The sequence below is a fragment of the Lontra canadensis genome, unplaced genomic scaffold (assembly GCF_010015895.1).
Source record: "Lontra canadensis isolate GAN:19392208 unplaced genomic scaffold, GSC_riverotter_1.0 scaffold6, whole genome shotgun sequence".
NCBI classification, from domain to species: domain Eukaryota; kingdom Metazoa; phylum Chordata; class Mammalia; order Carnivora; family Mustelidae; genus Lontra; species Lontra canadensis.
In genome coordinates, this window is record NW_022631000.1 from 8,805,210 (window position 1) to 8,819,659 (window position 14,450).

Here is a 14,450-nt window from a genome sequence, read left to right on the forward strand (position 1 = left end):
GTATGCTCTTGGGTTTGAATAAGTGTATAAGGACACCCATGTAGCCTTTTCAGACTGACTTCTTTTAATATGTATTTAAGTCTCCTCCATGCCTTTTCATGCCCTGACAGCTCATTTCTTTTTACTGCTAACAGTCCCCTGCATGGGTGTACCGCAGTTTATTTATCCATTCACCTACTGCCCAACAGAAGAGCTGCTATAAATATCTGTGTGCAGGTTTCTGTATGGACATAAGTTTTCAACTCCATGTGGATAAACACCAAGGAGCACAATGCCAGGTCATACAGAAAGAATATGCTTAGTTTTGTAATAAGCTGCCAAACTGTATTCCAAAGTGGCCGCACCACTCTGCATTCGCATCAGTGGTGAGTGAGACTTCCTGCTGCTCCACGTCCTCGCCAGCATTTGGTGTTGGTGGCATGTATATTTTTGACACAAACTTATAACCCTAATGCTGCCACAAAGGAACAGCAAATATGTAAGGAAACAATCATAGTTTTTACAACAAATTAGGAATTCTAAAATTTTCCCCTTTTACACCTTCTATAAAATAATTAAGTATAGCAAGCTACTTCTCAGAAATGAGCTAGGTTGATTAATTCATTCATTTTAGAAATACTTACTACGCACCTACAATGAGGCAGACCACTTTATTAGCCCAAATCATACCAACTAAATCAAGGCACAAGCAGAGGATTACGTAACAATAATTCATTATGCACCTACTATGTGATAATCACTATTCTAAATCCTGGCATTGAACAAAATAACCAAATCCAAATACTCCTGCCTCAAGGCCCTTACATTTGTGTGTGTGTGTGTGTTTTGGCAAGGAGCAGGAGTGAGGATGGAATGACATTCCCTGATGTTCTTTCCCAATTCAATAAATAAAAAGTATGTGTCTAACCTAGCCTAAAAAAGCCCCTTTATGTATTTAATCTTCAAATTCATGTGAATAAAAAAATGACAGTCTGTCTACTACCTGAAGTAGCAGCTAATGTTATAAATAGATACTCCATTAAGTTTTCTTGTCTCCTTGTAACTGATATAAAAGACATATAAAATAAAATGTAGGTTTGTGGGTGACAAAATCTAGTGAAATTACCAGATCAACCTGGAAATCAAATAAAATCTACCACCTTAGTTTTCATGCCCTTTCATCCCTAAAGATGAGATTCAATATGCCCATATAGGTCTACACAGACCTCAGTCTATTTATACCAGATTAAGAATAAATCATAAAGGGAGATGTGTTTGATTTCATTATTATAGTGCTATTTTCTGACAACTCTAGGAGAGTAATTGTCGGATCTCTTTGGTATCTGTTAAGTTGCAAATCAATGTTGTTTTTCAATCAGTAAATCTCATCTGGTCACTTTCAAAGTGAAATTACAATTTCAAAGTTTTAAATTTAGATTTAATTTCAAATTAAATTAAATTAAGATTTAATTTATATTACTGTTTTATAAAATTTAACATGCTCATTAAAAAAACAAAACAAAACAATGAAGGCTTTGCAAATCTGGTGCTGGAGAAAAAGGAACATTAATGCTGATTACTTGCCAAAAGACAAGTAAAAGAATCTTACAATAAACTCCATACACTACCCAACTGGCTTTGATGAAACAATTGTGTAAATATGAATAATGACACATGCCTGGTCAAAGGACCCAGAAATAAAAAAAAAGCCCAGGCACCATGCAGTAAGTACTTTGAATACAGAAGATTAAAGGAGAAGATGTCCAACACACTAACTTCCTTTTCTTGGTTCCAAATATACACTTGGTCTTGTGGATGGTGCCATCAGTTCAGAATGTATGCAGGAAGTTGGTACGTTTGCATTTGGAAAAGCCCAAAGGAATAACAACTGTATTCCTACAAGAGTACACTGCCAAGCTCTAGTTTTGTTCAGTTCCTCCTACAATAACACCAGGGCATAACAACATTTAATAACATAAGTGTGATAATTATGTGGTGAGGACCAAGGGAAAGCACTGAAAGTTCAAGATTACTGAACAGAATTCAGAGTAAACTTAATAACAAAGTCCTATTAATAGAATCCATCAACCAGGCCACAGAATGACTCTTTGTAATATTATTTATTGTGACGATATTTTACCTTCCTGGATAGAACTTTCCTGGTGCAAGTCAGTATACATCCTCACTTCTTCAGAATGATTTTCCTAATCTACAAAGACACTCCCTGTCCCTTTACATTCTCTTTATGTGTGCTCATGATCTAATTACTTTCAGTACTTAAAAGCTAGTCCTAAAAATTGGATTCAAGGACCTAGTAGGATCTCAAGGCTGTTGTGAGGAATTTTTCCCTTGAATTTCCCAACAATGATTTCTACATGAACATACAAACCAAATGCCTCTGAGCAGTAACCAAAATCTTTGTGGAATAACCTTGAGAAAGGATTACAAAAGTTAGAAAAGGACAGGAAGGATGCCTAGAACGCATGAATTTGAAATAAATTACAGCAGTCCTCGCTTGGTCCACTTCCAGTATTTCTGAATTTCAGTTACCATCGTTTAGCTAAATAACCCAGATGCCCCCAAATCACAGCACAAATTTCAGCTACCACGATGCCACAATGAATTACATGAGTACTTGCATGAGACACAAACCTCACTGCTCTCTCTTCAGTCCACAAATCACCCTGTTAATATCAGATGTGAAACATGATCAGTGACCAATCATGTCACTTCTTTCAAAGACTGCGGGTGACTACTACCCACTGAGCATCTCTTACTCAGTTCATGCACAGACAGCAGAGCACATGTGGTGGGACCTTCAGGTCTCCCAGTAATAAATCAATGTGACATTTATGATGGATTATCAAAGGAGGAAACGGGGTCAGCAAAGATTAAAGAATGACGAAATATAAAGTAATAATTTTGGAAGTGAGATTCAAATAAAATGTAAATGACATCACAAAATAGCTGACTGTGAGAATGTCAACACACTGCCATTCAAGAGATTCTAGATATATAGTCAGAGAAACTCAGTAAAAGTGAACTTATTGGCATAAATGAGGACAGTGAGTAGGTTGTGACAAAAGGAATGCAGATGTCCCAGAAGTGGTGACTCTGGCAAAAAACTTCACTTAAAGAAATTCTTGGAGATATTGTATAACACTATAAATGCAAAGGATAAAATGTTGGAAGCTGATCCAAACCTAAAAAGGAGTATGACAATTCACTGAGGCATAAAAAATGATGCTTGCTCTGTATTCCAAGTTATGTAACAAGAAGGAGGCAAGCACCATTCAAACTACTCTTGATGGAACACTTTAATTCTCAGTGTTTCTAATGTTTTAATTTACCATGTACTAAATGGTTTTACTTTTTTTTTTTCCCATTTCCTAAGAGTGTTATTACTGACAGTAAGAGGGTTTTTAATGTTTTGACCAAAATTTTAAAGGTCATGGAGCAATAGTAATTTTTTTGCATTTATTGTAGATTGCTTTGCAGAATTTCCGCTTACTTGGTCATGTTTATGGTCTCACAGTTTTGTGTAAAGACAAGTTCAAAGGAAGAAAAGTAAAATAGATATGCCTGACTCAAAGAATTTCAGAATGTTGTAGTCCCTTAAAACTATAAGAACTAGAGATCTTGGTGGGCAACACATGAAATCACTTATCAAACATCTTAATGACAGAAATTACCTGGGGTACTACCAAAGATTGAGGAAGAAGAACCCTGGAAATCTGCCAGTAACTCAATTGTCATTGATGTGGGAAACTGTGAGTTGGTATAGTTTTAAGAACAAAAAGAAAGTGCCCAAAATGTAATACTACTAGAGATTTGTGACTTTGGTTAAGACTCAGTGTTTGGTTCTAAGTTCTCTCTGAGTTGTTTGTTAAGCATTAAGATTCTGCTTAAAAATTTGTAAGTTGAAGATAAAGGCAAAGATGTTTAGGAACATTTCCCTGTAAGAAACCTTTGTCTTCAAAACATGGTCTAGGGCTCACCAAGTCCTGCCTTGGCTTCAGGAGTTTAAAAATCTTCTTGGGCTTCAGTAGGATCAATGGCATCCTGAGATATAGTTCAAAATATATTTCTGGTAGAAAGTAACTCATTCTCCTAAAAACAAAGGCATAACCTGTTCTTTACTATACGGTTAGCCTATGGAAAGTCCAAGTTGAATCCTGAACCACCAAAAGACTGACATTAGAACTAGAACTAGAAAAGCCTCCTGTGGTCAAATACAGACCATAAATGGTAATCTGGTAACCTGAAACAGTTAAGAAGAACTAGAAATCCAGAAAGTGAAAGTCATGGGTATAAGTTACTATTAATAACTCAGGGGCTTTATGATAATTACACTCTAAAAAACACATCACTGAATGACAAGTAGAAAAGAGAAGGGCTCTCCTGTTTGGTGGAATCCCAGGCCATAAACAGGAGGTCTCTTAGAAAGGGTACCCCCAAAAAGGTAGACTTAGATCCATGACTATCCTCCAAATGGGACAGAGGCCACAGAACATGCACACTTACGTGTTTCCTCAACTGAAATGCGAGTGCTACAAAGCCAGGGGCAATATGCATTTCACTTCCACATTTTGAGGCTCTAAGCCCGTGCTTAACAATCACAGGCACCCTGTCAATAGATACTTGTTGAGTAAACTAAACAAAGTAAGTCTACATTCTGCTCTGTCAGTAAGTTTCATCTACTGAGAATGTGTACCCAGATATAGGTTCACTCTTCATGGGAAAAAAAGTTCTCAAAATAAATTCAAAATAAACTAGGGAGGTAGTACAATGTAGTGGTAAACAGCACTGGTTCAAATCCCAGTACTACCAGAGAAGAGCTGGGAGACTGTGGGCAAACTGTCAAACCTACCTCAGGTTTTTATCTACAAAACAGGAATGATAATGATGGCACCTACTCCCACTGAGTTCCTATGAGCTGTAAATGTGACTGGAGAGGTCAGTGCTACCAGCATCCATTATAAAGAGCAAGGGTTCCACAATTATGTAGGTACTCTTATCATTAACACCTTCCAGTGGGAGTCCAAACTGAGTCAATCAAGCATAGAGGCCCGCCTCCACCCTGCCTCCCCACATTTACTTGTTCTAAGGAGAGCTGAAATAAAAAATTCCCACCAAGATATTCTTTTGGCTTCAGAAGCATGTTCTTTAAAATATGATCAGTGGAATAAATATTAAAGAGCATTCAACCTAACACAAACTGAAAATTAAAACAAGATTTTTTTTCTCCCATCAAGTTATTAGCAAAGATTTTAGAATTATGTCAGGATTATGAGGTGAAAAACAGATATTCTCATCTGCAGTAACTGATACAAACTTTCAAGAAACACTTTGGCAGTATGTATCAAGAGCCTTAAAATATCTCTGCCATTTCCAGTCTTACATATCTTTAGCAGAATTATTTCCATAGTATCAAAAAATTTGGAAACATCCTTAATATCTATCAAGATGAGAGTTAAGTAAATTAGAGTATAGGCAGCTATAAAAAGATTTCTGAAAACAAGGGGGAAATTCAGGAGATATATATATATATATATATATATATATATACACACACATATATGTTCTATATGTCCGTTTACAGTTTTCTTTTTTAAAGAAACATAACGAAAATACATAGGAAAAAAAATGAAAGGGAAGGAGGAAACACACTAGAATACACCAATAATTTATTTCCATGTTGGGGAACTTCAGATTTTTGTTTCTGTTCCATAATTTCTTATATTGTATAAGGGGTTCTAAAGTGATATTTATTCTTTAAGTCAGAAAAATTATAAAGCTTATTTTGTAAAAATATGGCTGATATTTTCTGGTTCAGACAATAAAAACAATGTCACTAATGATAATAGCATGGTCAGCAAACTTCAACCAATCTAAATGCAACAAATCACACTACTATGAAATAATTTCATAATCTTAAGAAAAAGCTATTCTCTACCTCAATCATATGACATGGGCTTAAGGCCTGGGTCTGCCAATAGAGATAAAGGCTTTCTCCAACACCAGGAAAGATTGAATAGGTCTTGATGCTCTATCAGTCTTTTTTGTGATATAAAAGGCTTACCAAAATTCTAAGAAAATTTCCACAAGAAGTCTAGACACTTTTTTGAAAATAAAAGTTGTGAAATATCTTGACAGTTGTCACTGTTAGCCCTTTCTTCCCTTTCGTTTGTTTTAGACAAAAGCTGAGAACAGCTTTGAAATCACAGAGCATTTTCCAGAGTGCCACACATTGAGCAGAGCCCACAGAATATATAATCAGTCATCTCTCCTCCATTTTCATCACTTTAGATTTCTGAGTAAAAGTAAAATTCATGAAATATACAATAGGCCAATCCACTACAACATTTTACTAGCTTTCGTTTTTTTAAAGGTTGCAGAATGAAATAAACGAGATCAGCAGTATTCACACCTTGCCTTGTATAAATGTTCACTGTCCTTCAATGACTGACCATTTCATTGCACGATAGGGAGATAAGGAATAAATCTTACATGTTAGAAGTTTAATTGTTTAGACTGTCACCTCAGAACTTCATCACTGTAGTAAATTTCTTTTACCAAACTGGTAGGGAAATATGGTTGAGTCTAAGTATCAACCAGAATACATATTACCTTTTTACCTAGTAGTGGCAATTCCACATTGTTGATGCTAAATCTGAAATAGCAACAAGATTTAAAACTCTGAGAAGTTTGGTCACATGATTATCACAGCAAAACATGATTAAAAACCACAATTCATCCATGGCTACTTCCTTAGGGGTTGCAGAATCATGGTAAGGATGACAAAAACATGGTTCAGATGGGGCTTCTCCTAGGATGAACACAGGCACATGGATGAGTGCAAACTAGGAAAACAAAGAGAGGGCAGTCTTAATGCTCAAAAGTACAATATCCTGCCATGACACTAATGCAGGGCTGTGACCATCTCTACCAAAATGATGTGTGTAAAGGCTCTGAAAACCCTATGTAGAGAGAGTTAAAGGTATTATTATTAGGACTTCCGCTATTCGTTCTTAAGAAGTTTAAAAAAGAAAAACCTTAGGAATTAAAAGTGAACTGTAGTAAATTGTGGGGGGAAAATACACACTTCAAGAAGAATATTAAGACTATACATTATTATTTATCACATTATCACATTTCCTAATACAACTTAGATAAAATATTTCACTAATATTACCTCCCGGAAATAACATTTTCATCATTAAAACATACATGAAAAACAAAGATAAATACTTACTCACAATACCAAACTGTCCCCAAGACAGAAGTACAGCCAAAATTGGGAAAATAACAATGAGGATATTTTCATTTGGAGAAAACCATGAAACTAGGAAGAAAACAAAAATCACAATTAATATTTACTATAATCATGTTAAGTCCTGACACTGATAGTCAACAATATATTTATTGTGAAGACAGAGAACAAAAATAACTTATTAAAGCTGTGGCCTTAAAATAATTACAAATTACACAGTTTACTTATACAGCAAATTCTACTTCTGAAACAAGAAGCTCGTTTAAGTGTTTTTTCCCACATTTTCCCTAACCTATGATTTATGGAAAGAGACAATACGACACAGGAGCTGAGAATAGGGCTCTGCAGCCATACTGCCTAGCTTGAAACGTAACTCTACGTTACGAGCTTTGGAGGTTTGGACAAAGTCTTAACACCTCTCTGTTCTTTATAGATCTCAACTGTTAAACCAGTACAACATAGCACCTACCCATTGAAGGACTGTTGCAACTATTAACAAAGCTACTACGTGAAAAGGACTTAAAACGGGGGCACCTGGGTGCTTCAGTCAGTTAAGCACCTGCCTTCTGCTCAGGTTCCTGGGATCTCGGGGTCCTGGGATGGAGTCCCACCCTTGTTTCCCTGCTCAGTGGGGAGTCCACTTCGCCCTCTCCCTTTGCCCCTCCCCCCAACTTGTGCTTTCCCTCTCACTCTATCAAATAAAAAAATAAAATCTTTGAAAAAGGGAGAGAGAAAGAAAAAAGAAAAGGGCTTAAAACAAAGCTTGGCTATGTACCAAATACTTAGTCAACCTTCACTACGATGGCTGTAACGTTAGGTATTAAGGAAGTTTCTGTTAAGTGGGTCACATGTTACCTAGGCAGTAAAAACAGAGCCACACAGTCTATCTGAAGGAAACTGTAACCTTAAGATTTCAAATAACTTGGGAACTTTTAAAACATTAAGATTCATTTCATCTTAACACTTAAGAACACTGATTTTATCTATGAACTTTCTTCTTTAAAAATAAAGCCAAATAAACGCGTCAAAGAAATTTCGAAGTTTGCCTGCATATGGGGGATTTGCTGTTTGAAGAGCGTTCCTCAACACTGCCCAAAGCAAGCACTGGTGTTCCTCTGCAATCGACCCTATTCATTCAAATCCTCCGGGGCTCTGCCATTTCGTATCGGCATGTGAAGAACCTGGTGGACTTTCCTACCATAAAGACATATTTCTTGTATTAACCTTATGTTCAAACCTGGTAAATGTTCCCAATATACAGACTATAACAACATTATAAATTCTGTCTTAAAGCTGTTAGCTTTTCAGAACCTAGCATTTCGCCCTGAGCAGGGCAGAGACTCAATAGGCTTGCTGTTGAAGGTTCTAACAGTCATGAGGTAAGCTGGTGAGTGAATGGAGGACTGCGTTTCATTTTTTCACAAATCCCTACCCAGCGAGAGATTTTTCAGATATTCTGAATCAATACCTTAATTTCAAACTGTATTACTGAGTATCTTCCTACACCAAAGAAAACCTATTATAATTTGGCCTAAAATCTAAGCAGGAAAAATTCTTTTAAATTATGCTTAGGTTTTCAAATCTAATGCCCAAAGGATTTGGTAAAAGCTCTATGATCTGAGGACTATTCCCAATCAATTTATTTTCCCTAGCCATTTTCTCTATTATTTTGTTTTGAGTTGTCTATATTAACTCCTCAAATCCTCACAATTATTGTATGAGGAATTACTAACCCCTCCTTAATGCTGAGGAAACTGAGGCACAGTGAACCAAGGATCTTTTTTAATTTTAATTTTATATTTTTATTATGTTCAATTAGCCAGTATATAGCACCTCATGAGTTTTTCGTGTAGTGTTCAATGAGTCATTAATTTCATATAACATCCAGTGCTCATCACCATACATGCCCTCCTTAATACCATCATCCAGTTACCTCATCCCCCCACCTCCCTCCCTGGGCTGGTATCCAAGATCTATAATGAACCAAGGATTATAAGTACTGAAGTTTTCATGCCCCAAATGGACTTCTGATGCCCCTCTGCCTACTTCACCAAACCTCCCCTCTTGGGTTTCCCCATTTTAGTAGTGCTGTCTTCCCCAATTATTCAGATCAAAAACCTTAGAGTCATCCATAACTCCTTGGTTTCTCTCACATGCCACAGCCAGTCCCACAGCAAATCTTACGGGCTCTACATTCAAAATACAGCCAGTATCTGATCAAAATAATCAGTAGGTGTTTAAGATGAGCTGACAATTAAATGTTCTTTCACTGACCTCTCTCCCTATGCAACAAAACAATCTCAGGATATATTGATAGAAACCTATTAATATGAGGTGTGTCTGACCATGGTCTGATCACTCATTTTTCATTTCACGAATATTTACTGAAATCACACCATGGATAGGGTATTCTAGACATGTAAGGTCTGCTAGTGAACATGGCAGGTGGGACCATGAGCTAAAGGAGAGGGAAGAATTGAAGATCAGACTTTTGAGGAACTGGATTTGAGCCACATGAAGATAGGGAAGAAGAGACACCAAATGAACAGCAAGTTCAAGAAAATAAATGGTGGCTAGAATTTAGTGATACAAGAGGAGATGGGAATCTTGCTGGGACAAGATCATGTTGGGTCTTAACAGCTTGTTATGAGAGTTTGGATTTTATTTTAAGAGTAATGCTAACTGATTGGAAAGCTTCAAATGGGAGAAAAATGACCATGATTCATTTAAAACCTTCTCCAGCAATGTGCAGAATGGATTACAGAAGGAGGATCAATCAGAAAGTTGTAGCAGCAATTGGGTAGTGGCAGGAAGGCAACTTGTGTGACCCACAAACACAGTCGCGAGTACATTTTCACTCATAACACTTAAAGACACACAGGAAATTGTTCCAAAGGAAGGTGACTAGAACAGGGATCCTGAAACCATTAGCAATGGCTGGAAGAACTGGAGATTTCAACCTTAGGGAAAAACAGAAGCTTGGGAGGGAAATACCATAGCCCTTCTTGTGAGAAAGAAATTGTAGGACTGCAAAGTCTGGCCTGACTTAAGTTAGAACTGGAACTGCCTACTAAGAGACTGAGATCCATTGGGAAGTGAGAGTTTCCTCATGTCAAGGGTTCAGGTAAGAAGTTTGAATGCTAACTTCCTGGGGTGTGATAGAAGTAATTCATGAATTAGACAGCGAGAGACTAAATGACTCCTGGAAGATTCCAAACCTCTCTGTGGAAATAAGAAGTGTTAAGAGATATTTCAGTGACATGCAGAAGGTGGGATAATAAAACAAAGAATACCATCGTCTAAGTGATTCTTAATGGAAACTTATCAGAAGGTTTATTCAAACTTCACACATTCTCCCCTCTCAGCCCCCACCCCAAGATTTTAATATGTTCTCCATAGTAAGAGTGTGTGTGCGTATACGCACTCGCGCTTGCACGTGCACATTCATGGAGGGGATGTTCCATCATTCTCTCAGTTCAAAATCACTGCTGTACACCTGCCATAATTTATCTCCTCTCACTGGCATGAATGTGTTCTCTCTCTTTAATTTGTCAAGGCGGAGAATCTGAGGATCACCAAATTGGACATTCAAGAACCAAATGAGATGCTGGGGGGGGGAAAGCCAATGTTTTATATAAAACCACTTATATGCCCATTAAGCTATTGATTTGTTTTGGTACTACTGTCAGATGACTTTAACTCTTGTTCCTCAGTGGGAGAAAAGAGACAAGATACTTCTCCAAGGTCCTTCTCAATTTTGAATGTCTTTGGCACTAAGAAAAAAGCTTAAAATGGACTAAGAACAATATCAGATATTTTTCCACTTTAGGATTAAGAAAGATAACCCAAGGCAATGTTATTCCATTCACGCTACGGCTGACAACTCTGCCCATTACTCTCTTCCCCAATTCCTGTTCAGGTAGTGAGGCTCTCAGGAAGATGAACTCATTAGTGGAAAAGCAAAGAAATGATATTATGAGGGTGTGGCCTATGAATGAGTGTTTGAATTATTCTTCCCAGCCTAAGTGTTATAAAAACCAAGTACTTCATTTCTTTTATCACTGTGTACAAAATGGGATATCACTGGAAAAAGTGAAAAGATCACTTTAATCAACATAAGTGTGCTTTTCCTTCAAATACATACATGGTAAACCTTCAAGAACACCAGTTTCCACAAAAGAAGATCACAATAAAATTTACAAAACTAAAATTCAAGCCAAATTTTTACTTGATGTTTCAGGATTGTGATGACTCTCCTGATGTTTTGGCTTGTTTAGGCTACTTACATAATCCAGAATTCTAAAGGAGCTCCCCAAATCCCTGCTCCCTGCAATCAGCCATTTGTAACTCCCTCCCCCTTGAAGAAGGGATGGAACAGTGAATATGATGGCTTTCATCCCCGTGATTATGTTGTGTCATATGCCAAAAGGGATTCTGATGATGTGATTAAGGTGCCCAACCTGTTGGCTTCACAAAGGAGCAATTGCCTTTGAGAGAGAGAAGGCTGGTGTAATCAAATGATTACATTTGTGCTTTCCCTGGAAATGAATTCAATACGTGAGAGGGATTCTACCAGAGGAAGGATCTTCTTTGCCGGCTTTACATATGGAAGAGGCTGTGTGGCAAGGAATGAGGCAACCTTTGGGATATGAGAGAAGCCCCTAGTGGACGTGCAGCAAAGGAGCAGGGACCTCCATCCTACAGTCGCAAGGGAATTCTGCCACAATCATGTAAGCTTGGAACAGGACCCTGAACTCCATATGAGAACACAGCCTAGTGGACACCTTGATTTTGGCCTTGTAAAACTTCATGTGGAGAACGTAGTTATACCATGACCAGAACTGTGGCCTACAAAACTGTAAGCTAATAAATGGATGCTGTTTTAAGCCACTACATTTGTTATTTGTTACACAGCACTAGAGACCTATTGCAAGATCTTCCAATACCCTCATGCCAACATCATAAGCATAATGTATATCATGTTGACAATGACGGAAATGGCAACTCTACTGAATTTGAAATAACCTTTTAAAAAAAAATTCAACAACTTACTTAGAGAAATGTAAAATTTTAAGCCTCCAAGTGTTTGTATTATTAGTATCAATATAGATATTAATAACAAATTTTGTAACTATTATTTACATTTAGTATTTGGTTATTTTCAAGGTGTTTTCAAAGAAACCATATAGCATGGTGGTAAAAATCTTGGGTTTTGAAGACAGACAGATCTAGGTTAAATATTTAACAAATAGTTTAAATCTCACCTGTTTTCTCATCTGTTAAATGGTAAGACCTATGTCTATCTGCTAGAGTTCTTCAGAAGATCATAGGATACAACATATATGAATTATCTGCTATGTTCTCAAACAAATGTTGTTATTTTACTGTTCTTATTTATACTGCTTTCATTTTCTAGAAAGTAGAGATCGTGTCTTAGTCATCGTCAGATCCGTAATGTCTAGCACAGTGCCTGACACATGGTAAGTACTCAATAAATCTTTTTAAAAGATACTAACTTAGGGGCGCCTGGGTGGCTCAGTGGGTTAAAACCTCTGCCTTCAGCTCAGGTCATGATCTCAGGGTCCTGGGATCGAGCCCCACATCGGGCTCTCTGCTTAGCAAGGAGCCTGCTTCCCTTCCTCTCTTTCTGCCTGCCTCTCTGCCTACTTGTGATCTCTGTCTGTCAAATAAATAAATAAATAAATCTTTAAAAAAAAAAGAGAGAGAGAGAGATACTAACTTATACACATGTCAATTCTGTCATGAAGATAGTATCCCCATTTTACAGATAAAACTGAGGACCACATAGGCTGAGTTTCTCAAACAAGTTATCTTAAACTAGAAAATGGTGAAGTATAGAAAAAGCTTTCTAAATTCAAGTCCTATGCTCCTTCCATGGTATGATACTATACACAGACACCACAGGCGTATACAGCTCTAATTCATATACAGTTCTTCTACATATTCCATCCTAGTGCTCAAAAAAAGAACACAATGGTCACCATTACCCACATTCCACTAAATAGAATTCTCTATTAAGTAATTTCTATTCCTCCTTTATGCCTACATTTGCAAAAAAAAGCACAACATAGTAAGAATGTTTTCTACTGCCTAAATCCCCAAAGTCCACATGATGGGTAAGTATCTCTACTACAGTAACTTTGTATTCCACAGTAAGAGTCCTGCCCCAAATTAACATTTTTGAGCAGAGGAGGTTTCTTTCTTTCTCTAGTCAAAAATGGGTATGAAACAGAGACACCACCAGATGCTGGCAAGGATGCAGGGAAACTAGATTGCTCATGTGCTGCTGATAAGAATGTAAAATGAAAAAATCATTCTGGAAAACAGTTGGCAGTTTCTTTAAAAACCTAGTGTATACTTACGTATAACCCAGTAATTGTACTTCTGGGCATTTATCCAGAGAAATGAAATAGACTGTGTCCACACAGAAACCTGTACACGATTATTCACAGCAGTTTCATTTGTAATAGCCAAAAGCTGGGAACAACCAAAATGTCCTACAATAGGTGAATGGTTAAACAAGCTGTGATATACCCATACCATGGACTACTACTACTTAGCCAAAAGAGAGACAGAGACAGACAGAGACACACACACACACAGAGAAAGAGAGAGAGAGAGAGAAAGAGAACGAACTACTGATACACACAACTTGTATAGTTCTCAAGGGCACTGTGCTGACTGAAAAAAGCCAGTCTCAAAATACTGTATGATTCCACTTAAAATGACAAAATCACAGCCAGCCACAGAGACCATGTTAATGCTTGCCAGGCTGGGGGTAGCTGGGGAGGGGGCAGGGAGGTGACTATGAAGAGACTGCATGAGGGAGATCTTTGTGTCAATGCAGCAGTAATTCTGAATCTTGATTGTGTTGATGGTTATTTAAACATACACATGTGATAAAATGACAAACATACACACATTGTACCACTGTGAACCTGCTGGTTTTGATACTTTACTATAGTTACACAAGAAGTAATCACTGGCAGAAACTGGGCAAAGAGTAGACAGCACCTTTCTGTTCTATCTTTGTAATTTCCTATGAACCTTTAATTACTCCAAAAAATAAAACTGAGTGCAAAGTCAAATGTCTGAGACCTCTGATAGAGTTTTCTACATTATCTGCGACAAAACAGTATCTTCTCATTTTAATGGCCCAAAAGGCCATTTTTTTACA

The 14,450-nt window shown here is 37.2% G+C and overlaps 1 protein-coding gene across 7 annotated transcripts in view; it reads right to left on the reverse strand.

Moving 5' to 3' along the window:
* The window catches only part of CD47 (CD47 molecule), a 45,139-nt gene that overhangs the window by 16,914 nt on the left and 13,775 nt on the right, over positions 1–14,450 (reverse strand). For all 7 annotated transcript variants that reach the window (XR_004382035.1, XR_004382034.1, XM_032852121.1 and 4 more), the window contains exon 3: positions 7,235–7,324. Coding sequence is in view for 5 of the 7 variants with exons in the window: in XM_032852121.1 (XP_032708012.1) it covers positions 7,235–7,324 (90 nt within the window). In the remaining 2 variants the exon portion in view is untranslated. The remainder of the gene's footprint in view (positions 1–7,234; positions 7,325–14,450) is intronic.